The sequence below is a fragment of the Opisthocomus hoazin genome, chromosome 8 (genome assembly GCF_030867145.1).
Source record: "Opisthocomus hoazin isolate bOpiHoa1 chromosome 8, bOpiHoa1.hap1, whole genome shotgun sequence".
NCBI classification, from domain to species: Eukaryota; Metazoa; Chordata; class Aves; order Opisthocomiformes; family Opisthocomidae; genus Opisthocomus; species Opisthocomus hoazin.
The window spans coordinates 18,357,416-18,367,902 of record NC_134421.1 but is presented as its reverse complement, the minus strand read 5'-3'; the positions used below and the strand labels follow the sequence as shown (position 1 = coordinate 18,367,902).

At 52.7% G+C, this 10,487-nt stretch overlaps 1 protein-coding gene across 3 annotated transcripts in view; it reads right to left on the bottom strand.

The window, feature by feature from the left end:
• Positions 1-3,705: 3,705 nt before the first annotated feature.
• The window catches only part of PLBD1 (phospholipase B domain containing 1), a 48,433-nt gene continuing 41,651 nt past the window's right edge, over positions 3,706-10,487 (bottom strand). For all 3 annotated transcript variants that reach the window (XM_075428288.1, XM_075428289.1, XM_075428290.1), the window contains 3 exons: positions 7,210-7,395; positions 5,961-6,067; positions 3,706-3,897 (listed from right to left, as the gene is read on the bottom strand). In XM_075428288.1, the coding sequence (XP_075284403.1) occupies positions 3,730-3,897; positions 5,961-6,067; positions 7,210-7,395 (461 nt within the window). In that variant the 3' untranslated portion in view covers positions 3,706-3,729. The remainder of the gene's footprint in view (positions 3,898-5,960; positions 6,068-7,209; positions 7,396-10,487) is intronic.

Sequence of the window (10,487 nt, the reverse complement as noted above, 5' to 3'; positions counted from 1 at the left end):
CTGCGCCCAGAAGCAAAAAAGTAAAGCGATGCTGCGACTTCTGGAGAGTCACTTTCCAGGCGCTTCTGCAAAGCAAAGAGGGGCTGTGTATCCTGGACAGACAGAATCCAGTAACTTGCACCCCAGAGTTGCCCCAGAGGAGGATGGGAATGGAAACTAGATTGGTGGTGCTGCTCTTCTCTCCCTCCAAGGGGCTGGGTTTGACCTCCAAAAAAATGATCCAGGTCAAAACTGGACAACATACAGGAGATGACTTTGGTTTTTTTACAGCACTTTAAGCATTAGAAGACGTGAGCCTGCAGCAGCGATGGCAGCATGCTAGCTGGCCACGCTTCTCACCAAGCAAGTCCCTCTCCCTCCAAGTCTGAAAACCTGAACTTTAAAAGGCAGAAGCCACAGGACTTGGGAAAACCTGGAAGCAGAGTGTGGAAAAGAGGACAGCTTCTGCCACACATCCTCTGCTGAGAGCATACCTTCCCCTTCTTTCCCAGTGAGATCTGCAGAGGAGAATGAGATGCTGGAAGAGACCTTTTAACTTTATGCAACTGCCTGAGAATGCGGCTGTTGGTTCTCTCGCCCTGGCCTGGGAGTCCATGCAGCCCTACTCAAAGCTGCCGCCTCTGGTCCCTGATGGTGCTGTGCAGGGGAGAGGAGCAGGACCCAGCTGCTGTGGTCATGGTTGGCAGATCAACCCAGGCTGGCCTGCTGACCAAGGAAGCACATAGGACAGCACAGCAGGAGCGATGCCACGGCCTTTAAGAACACAGCCATCAAAGGCAAAAATAAAAAGCCACAGGCACCTGGATTAGGCTCATAAGGTCCCACTGATGTAAACATTTACTCAGAGAAAAGGGCTCTTAACCGTAGAGCTCCCTTTCCCCCTGCAACTCTGGGTTAGAGCACAAAGCACCTCCTGCCTCAGGGTTGGAGGCTCAAGGTGGGTGAAAGGCAGAGCTTCTACTTCCATGCACATCTACAACTGGGCAAGTCACACCTGCTGCTTGCCGCCACCCCCTGTGGTGGGAAGCATCCAGGGGTGCCCCACATCAAGAACACTGTCCCACACAGTAATCAACTGGCAACTCCCTGGTCCCCAGCTTTTAAACAATACTTTTCCGTTAGTATTTGTTATAGGAGACTGAGTGAAAAGGCAGTAAATACAACCTGCAATGTTGCTGTGTTACCTAGGCGTGACGGTCAAGTAGCAAACAGCCATCCTCCAGCCACTCTGTGCTTCCAGTCTCAACAAGCAGCTGATGCTTGGTTCTCTGCTTGCTCTAGGCTCAGATCCCTGCACTGCCCTTCACGGCCCAGCTCCATTCCCTCTTTTAAGTGTGCTCCCCCCTTTTACAGCCTGTGCAACCCAGTTCAACTCATGGCAGTGGCTCTGTAGCTGCCAGTCTCCAGTACAGGAGTTTAAAACGTGTCCCTCAGTGCAGTGATCAACAGCAAACACCCGAGGGCTACGCAGACAGTGCTTACCCAAGAACCATCACGATTGCTGCTGTGTGAAGCTGAGCTGCAGAGTCCCAGCGAGCGCTCAGAAAGCTGACAAAGCAGGCAGGGGGTGAGCCACCCTCGATGGCAGGGCAGCAGGAGGAACACTCAGGCCTTCCCAGGCTCCAAGCAAACACCACAAGTTTAGTGACACATGGCCCGTGGCGCTTCCCCACACTCGGCGCTGGCAGGGCCCAACACAGAGTTGGGGGCTGTTTGTGCTCAGGGAGGTGGCACAAGACGCCGGTGTCCCCCACCCTTCGGTCAGCCCAGCTGGAAGAGGGCAGGGAGGGGGTGGCTGGGATCGCAAAACGTTACATGGAGGTGGTCTAAGCACACAGAGCTTGGGGAAAGGATGAGCCACAGGGGGCAAGGGCTCACTCAGGGGCTGAGGCCCCTCCAGTCCCAGCTGTGGGTGAGCAAGACTCCTTCACAGTGGACCTCGGGGCAGGAGTAAAGGGAGGGCGTGCTGCGTGTGGAACTCTGGCTAGGGAGGCCTCCTGCCCCCCGGCTCTGGCCGAAAGCCTCTGTGCAGCACTGCCCTTGCTTTCGGCTCACCAGAGCCACAAGGGACCACAACACCCCACCCCCACCCCCCACCCCCCCCCCCCACCCCCTCCCGCACGACGCAGCTGCAACTGGCACATGCCCCAACACACACACTGGCAGGGTGGCCCTGGGTGGGGCTGGGTGCCATGGCCGCCTCGTACTGCTCAGTGAATTCTGCCCCACAAAGCGCTGTCCGGCAGAGCAGAGCACAGCGCAGCTGTGCGGCAAGCTCTTCAGCAGTCAAGTCATTTCACACCGTGCTCACCAGCCCCTGCATGCCACCCACTCCTCCTCCCCTGCCCACGGCGCAGATGCTCCCTCCAGCCTCTCGCACTTAACTCCTCCTGCTCCAGCAAATCACTTCAGCCCCGGCAGGGATTTTTTTTGTCCTCAGCAAAAGCTTTGCTGTAACTTCTGGTCTCCCTCTTCGCTTGGCAGAAACCAGCCCTACTGTGACAGCCAACTATTTCGGGTAGAACCTCACCCATGCTGCAGCAACTCCCTTCCCCATCATGAGTTCAACTCCAGGGGGTTGATCAAAGCCTCGCACTGCTCGTTCTTCACCTCCATAATACAAGGTAGTGCTGTGCGCTGCTCGGCTTGGACCACCCAGGCCCTGAGGAAAGAGCCATTTATTTTGTTTTACTTAATTACATGTATAGCATCTAGCACAAAACAGCCCAGTGACTCGACTCCTCAGTGTAAACACAGGTAAACAGGAATAATATGTACAGCCCCAGCCCTCGCAGCCATCTCACTGTCATGTTCCACTTCCACAGCTGAGGGAGCTGGCAAAGATGTCACCGAACAGCTGCATGGGCTGATTGGCAAGAGATCCATCGCATGGGCGCGCACACAGTTCTCTCCCCACCGCTACACTGCAGGAGCAGGCGCAGTGCCTGGGGTGTGTGTTTCCAAAAGCTTCAGGCTGCTGTCAGAGATCACCAGGCACCTTCCTTTGCTGCCTTTTGCAGCCTGACCCTCGCATGCTGGCCTTGGCAAGAAAGGAAATCTTGCAAACGTCACCGAGAGCCCTGCCCTGTAGACGACAGGCACACGGATCCACCATGGAGAACACAGCCCGCTGTGACTCTCTGCTAGCGACACTCCTGGATGAGCAGCAGTTTGCAGCACATCTCGGAGGCACCGCTCCAACAGAAGGCAGACCTCAAGCCAGCACTGAGATAAGGCCACCCTGGCCCAAAGCAGCTACCTGGCTCGGCGCAGCTCTGGAGGCAGGCCCCATGTTGCTACTGGAGATGGATCGCGCTCACTGATCACACCGCAGTTCCCTCCTGCTCTGGAAACAGCTGTGGTGATGGCTTACACGCCCAGAAAGCGGTGCCACAGAATCACAGAATGTTCAGGATTGGAAGGGACCTCTGTGGGTCATCCAGTCCAACCCCCCTGCCGAAACAGGGTCACCTAGAGAATGCCTGCCTTGCCACGCCTGCTTCCCATCGATCCTGTGCAGAGGAGGGGCCACCCAAATAGCCCACAAGAGCAGAACATGCACTGGACTGCACCGAGGTGGCCAATGCCAGTACAAAGCGCCTAGCAGGCAGGACAGGGGAAAGCAGGGAAGGCACAGGGATGTGGACATCGAGGTCGATTTATTACACACAAGAATGAAAATTTCCATTAAAAAAAAAAAAAATCCATTTGGGAATATTGATGCTGGTTTTACAGGATCGGCCTCATGGTGACAAAATGAAAGTTGTACGATTCTGGCAGGCCCTGGTGTCGCGTGTGGTTAAACCGTCTCCAGGTGAAGACAGGGAGGCCGCCCTGTACTGGGGGGCCATTGATCGCAGAGGCTGTGAACGCTGAAGCCAGGCGGAAATCCGACACCTGTAATAAAGGACAGGGCAAAAGCATTGCGTGGAGTTTGACACGCACCCATCCCGCAGAGCGGGAGCAGCTCCAGCAGATTTGACAACAATCAGGTACAGAAAGCGAGCCAGCGGGAACGCAGGGGAAAGGCCGCTCTGGCAGCGTTCCTCCCCTGCACGGAGGCATCTGCAGCCACGGCACGGCCAGCGCTGAAGGGCAGCAGCAAAGCACAAGCCCACGCTGCCCTACAGCCCTTGCACTAAGCAGGGCAAGAGAGAATCATAGAATCATTAAGGTTGGAAAAGACCTCTGAGACCATCAAGTCCAACCGTCACCCCAATACCACCATGCCTGCTAAACCGTGTCCCGAAGTGCCACATCCACAGGTTTTTTGAACACCTCCAGGGATGGTGACTCCACCACCTCCCTGGGCAGCCTGTCCCAGTGCCTGACCACTCTTTCAGTACAGAAATTTTTCCTGATATCCAATCTAAACCTCCCCTGGCGCAACTTCAGGCCATTTTCTCTCGTCCTATTGCTAGTTACTTGGGAGAAGAGACCAACACCCACCTCACTACAACCTCCTTTCAGGTAGCTGTAGGGAGCAATAAGGTGCCCCCTCAGCCTCCTCTTCTCCAGACTAAACAACCCCAGTTCCCTCAGCCACTCCTCACAGGACTTGTTCTCCAGAGCCCTCACCAGCCTCGTTGCCCTTCTCTGGACACACTCCAGCACCTCAATGTCCTTCTTGTAGTGAAGGGCCCAAAACTGAACACAGCAGCAGAGGCAGCACATCCGCCCTCGGGACAATCCTCCCTGGGTTTGCGCATCTCCGGAAGAGCTGGAGCTGCAGCAGGCAGTCTAGAGGGTCTGACCTCAGCCCTGCTGCGGGGGACCTACCCCGGGGACACTATCGGGGTAATTCAGGAAAGGACAAAGGCAGCACAGAGTTCATATTGCTGCCCAGACTCTGCCCTGTTCCTTCATTATCTCCCAAGAGGTCCCCTGCCTGCTCCATCGGCCCAAACTCAGGAACACTAAAATTGCCTTTAGTGTTTGTAGCTGCCAGCTTTTGCCTCTGCTCTGAGCTATTTCTCTCAACGCCCCTCTTGGGTCCCCTGCCCTCCCCCAGCCCAGCCGTGCTGGCAAAGGCACTACGACCGGCGTGCCCTGACCTACTCCCTTAGTAGACACCTCCACACAGCAACTCTCTGCATCCGTCTCGTAGCAGCCAGCTCTGGGAGCTCCTGCTGGATGCTACAGCAGGCAGCTGCCCCGGGCTTGCGCAAACTGACTGGACACACAGCACTGGCAGTGCCAAAACAGCCTCCACAGGGCCCACCCTAGCAACCAGACTCATAACCCAGAAACGCAGCAGGCCGGACCCCACCGGATAACACACTGTACGACTGCCCAGCACACCAGGGCCGGACAGCTGCTTACTCAGGTATTGCCCCTCACAGCGACAATACCCTGCAAGCTGCCTAGAAAAACTGCTGCCTTCTCCAGGACAGCGAGTCTACAGATTTTCCCCCAGCCCCCCGACAGCCAAGTGATTTTTACCAAACTTTGCTCAAAGCAAGTTTCACAGAGAGCTGGAGTCGTGGAGGAGGGTGACTCACTAGAGAGTCAGACTTTTGTAAAGGTAAATGTAAATATGAGGCTGGAAACACATTCCCCTTGGGCTCTGGGGAAGCACCCACACAGTGCCCACGAACAGCAGGCCAAGGTCACCTTCCCCGAGTGATTCCAAGACTCATTTCAGTCTTCTCTTAGGCTTCTCCTGCTGCAAGACTTTGGGATTTAACCCCTAAACACCACAAGTCCCCATGGACATAATTCTTTCACACATCCCCTGTAACCTCTGCCACTGGGCCAGGACTGGTGTCAGGGACAGGAGATAGGACTCTACACTGAATTACCATCTCAGGATCTGCCCACACACTGGGACCGCATGAAAAGAGGGAGCAGACAGGCCCGGCCATGCCTGCCCTCGTGCAGGGAAACGCGCTACAGCTCTGACAGGAGCACAAACAGGTGGCAGCAAACATTCCATGGACATTGAAATTGAGGTAATTTACCTTGGAGTCATAGCAGCCTGCAGGCACTGGAAAAGAAGGATTCAGGTCTTCCCGGCAGCAAATGGTGTTGCAAGGATTGTGTTCGGCGTAAGGATCACGCTGGTAGTCTGAGGAGAAACGTGGTGGGGAGGGAAGGAAGGAAGAAAAGAAAACAAGTTAGTCCCCTCACAACAAGCTGGTGCAAAGCGCCAGAGCCACTAAAAGACGGGTAAGTGCGTGTGCTGGCAGAAACACAAGTCTACCACATTGCTCTCCTGCTCCTCCCCAGGTACCAGCTGGAAGTCACCTGCTTGAGACAGGACGCGAAGTAGACAAGCTCCTGATCCAAGTCCATACAGCTGTTTCTGCATCCCAGGGGCACTGCTGCCAACCGCTAACAAACATCTGCAATTCCCCATGACAACAGCTTGCAGGAAGTCCGTCAGGAGAGAAAAGCAGAAGAGAAAAAGAAGGCGGGGGAAGGGAAGGAAGAAGTGCAGCAGTGAGAGCCTTTGCTTTCCTGTTCTGGACTAAAATAAGTGGCAAGGAGCAAAGCCTTTGAACACGCACTCTGGTATCTGCAGGCTAGGAGGGGAAGGTGGACAAGCCTCAATGTCTGTGAGCATGCTCCTACTCACAGCCTAAACAGTAGCGATACCCCACCCTGGGAGAGGCCTCCCAAACCCCAAGCCCAGTAAGCAGTGTGCTCCCTGTAATTGGGAATAAAAATACAGCATCTAAAGCTATCTGTAGTTAGAGATGGGCTTAGCCAGAAGTTAATTAAGCTGGTTTTAATCCAGTTAAGAAGAACTCTGTCAGGGAAAAGCAGAGCAGATCATTACCTACCAGAGACCATTTGCCTGAACAGGGCAAAGAGACCTTAAGTTTTACACTAAATTCTCTGGTCTGATCTGACCTAACTCTTGCTTAGATTAAAGGCTTTCAGGATTGACAGGCTGTAGATGTCTTGGGTAACAGGGGTACACAGAGTCTCCTGGAGTGTCAGAAGCTCTCTGGGAAGGTCAAACAGCAAGCCTGAGCGCCCTTGTTCTACAAGGAAACAAGTCTCACTTCTGTTAGAGTAATTTTAGCCCGATTTCCTACCTCAACAGTAAGCTTGTGTTATCTTTTTGCTTTGTGTGTACTCTGCACCTAGGGTAATACAACTCTGATCCGTATGTGAGGCTGCAGCTTCTCACTATAATCCAAGAAATGAAAGTAACACTGCTTTATTAAGATCAGCTCCACAGTACATAAACATGCGTCTTACTGTTGTATCTCATGATGTACTTCATGCTTTCCAAGTTGGTCACCTTCCCCTGGTCTCGACGGAAGATTTTTGCTCTTGGAGCAAGCTCATAAGAGAAATCCATGCCATACTTCTCAACGTATGTCGCATACCCACTGAGATTGTAAATCTTTTCATGGAAAGGGATATTGTATGAAGGCCAGTAACCTGCCAGAGACAAAAAACAATCTGTTAATCACTTAGAAAAGCTGAATGCTCTTGCTTTTATCAAAAAAGAAAAATAAACCATTTTCCATGCTGCATCGCCTTAACAGCACGTCAAGGAATAACACGTCAAACTGGTTTGAACACAAGAAAATAAGGCAATCGTCACTGGCGTGACCGGGGTTGACTCCCAGTAAAACACCACTGGAGACTGTACCCAGGCAACCCGCCCCCAGACTTCCACCCTGCGGACTCATCCTGAAAAACAGCTGAGATCAGACTTGCAGGAGTCCGAGGCGAACATGCAGAGCGGGCACGGCCCTCCTGCAGAGGCTTCCTTGCTCAACCTCAGAGGAGTGTAAGGTCATTTACCTCCACCAAACTTCCCACTGAGAGGCTTGAAGTCACTCCCGTTTTTCCCCCCTTCCCATCGACCCAAGGCAGGGTAATACACCGTGCTGAGATGTCAGGGACAGACGGACACACACAACACATACAAGGACCACAGAGCTAATAGGGGTGAACGGGAGGCAGGCCAGCAAGGAACACACACGCACCACACACACCACACACACGCTTTGTGCAGTGGTGGCTGGAAAGCTGTGGTTGTACAGAGTGATGAGGAAAGCTGGGGGATAGCTGCACGTCCGCCAAGCATCTGCCTTTGAGGGTTAGGAAGTGACTGATCAGCAGAGCAGAGCCCTGCCCTAACTTTTCCAAGAGCAAGTGTGACTCCCGCAATTTTGTTAACTCTAAAGAGCAGGGTTACCAGCCAGAACTCCAGAGAGTTTTAGGTAGGCAACATGCAGCTTCCTGGAACAAGACTAGTCAAGAAAGCAGAAAAGTTTGTAAAGAGCCCAGAGACCATCCAGGTCAGGATCTGGGTACAGCAAGTCCTGGAAGAAATAAAAATAGATACCTGTACCTTAACACAGGCACCAAGGAGTGTTTAGGCAGAGAGGATATAACACGAGTTGGTCCCAAGAGCAGCACACTTCCAGGTTCTCTCCAAAGCACTAGTGTTCCCTGTTGTCAGTGGGGAACGTGGCTTCCCAAATCTCACAACCCGGAATTTGGCTTAGACGTTTACTGTCAAGGCACTGGCAAACGCAGCACTCTGTGTGCATTACCAGCACAACGCCAGGAGTCTGGCTGCAAGATGCTCCAGAAAATCAACTGGGACTCACTGGGAGTGACACACACACATACAAACCAAACCTCCTGCAGGACGGATACGCAGACAGCATAAGCACTGGAACGCTGCCTGAGCGGAGGCCTCACCGGCGTGCGTCCTGCCTAGCACGCAGCAGGGACAGGAATACCCTGTCTGCTGGCATTTGCTTACGTGACCCAGAGGCTACCTGACGGAACCAGGTTGCGTACGTGTTGCGTTGTAACACAGGCATCCCCCCCAAATGAGCACATTTGCCAGCCTCTAATAACGCAGGCCGGAGGATACGGATACATCAGCTTTCAAACCAGTAGGGTTTAGCTGCGATTCACAAAGGTGCTATTGTCTCACATGAACACAGTGCACACAGATGACCCCTTTTCTCCCACCCAGAAAAAGTTTTTGTTTAAATTGCTAAGACAGAGGAAAACTATTGAAGTCCTCCTCCAGCAAGAGCTCTTCTGTCTCTCATGCTCTGCAAGACTGCAAATCCCACGCAGACAGTGCAGCACCCAACCTGGAGCTGGCTTTACCCAAGGACTGCTCTAAGCCAGTGAAACCTGCCTGCTAGGCCTGGCAGGGTGAACAGTGACAAAAACAAGTCAGAGATGTTATAAAGGTTGAAAGAGGATGCGGGGGATGACATGAAGGCAGCAAAAATTCTCTGAAACAAAATGCTTTCCTCTTCTCCCCATCAGAGCAAGAGATCTCACCAATATCAAGAGGCAGAGCAAGAAGAATATTACACATATGCTGGAAGAGACTACGATCCCAGGTTCTCATCTGATGCGTTGCTTTTGATACTGAAATCGATGTACTACTCGCTCATCATCGAGAAACGTGAACTGCAGCCCACTCCTGTGCCCTGTCCCTGTACTGGAGACAGTATTGCCCTCCCCCACCTCCTCTAAAGGATTCCTGAGCTTTATTTGTCAACTTGCAGAAAGCACCCTGACATCTCTGCCTGGAAAGACCAACGTAAGAGATGCCTGGTTTTTAGAACTCACCTGCACTGGCCTACAAAACAAGTTGACAGAAGCCACAAACAAAAAAAAACCTTTCCATTTTCAAACCCATATAAGAAAATGCTTCCTTTTCCCTCAGATATAGGGCTTTACCACAGAACACCTGCCTTTTTCACTTGACAACTCAATTTTCATTCTCTGTTGTTTCTAGGTGTATGCTTGAAAGAGACTTAAAAAGCCATTGCTGGTGTAAACTCACTCTGACGAAAACAGAGTGCCAAAAGTGCACTATCTTTGCATACCAGCTACAAGGCAATCACGGAGTGTGCCAGGGTCAGCTACTCTACAAACACGTGAAGCCAGCACTGCTTTTGAGAAAGGCAAATTTCCTTCACCTGGGCAGCTCCAAGCACCAGGGAACAGGGCAGGGGCCTTGATGGCACGTGTAGGGTCTTGTGGCATGGAGGAGTCCAAATCTGCTGCTTAGAGGAGCAGTGCTGGCTTACAGCAGCACTTCTGCAGTGCTTAACCCACTGCATCTGCTGAGGGTTGTCCTAACGTGTAAACTCCCAGAGACTGACTGCTGCGTTATCCAATACACACAAGGTGCATTTAGATATCTGGGAAAACCCACACTGCAAATGTAAAATCATATGCAATTTCTAATACATGCTGCCACCTTCAAGAACAGGGCAGCCACAAGATCCCCTAGGAGGGAATCAGTGGGCACTGTGTGCCCAAGCCCAGGGCTTGGGCTGAGTCTTACAGCGAATCCCACACAGCAGTCCTTGAGTCACTGCTGAGAAGGAACTCGGGGAAACCTCTAAGCCTGGCTTCTGTGCACAGGTCAGCACTGCTGTGACGTGGTTGCGCTGCTTCAAGTGCCAGAGCTACTTTTGTATCTTCAACAGATAAAGGAGCCAGAGAAGTATAAGGGAGAGACGTGAGATTTTTCCAAG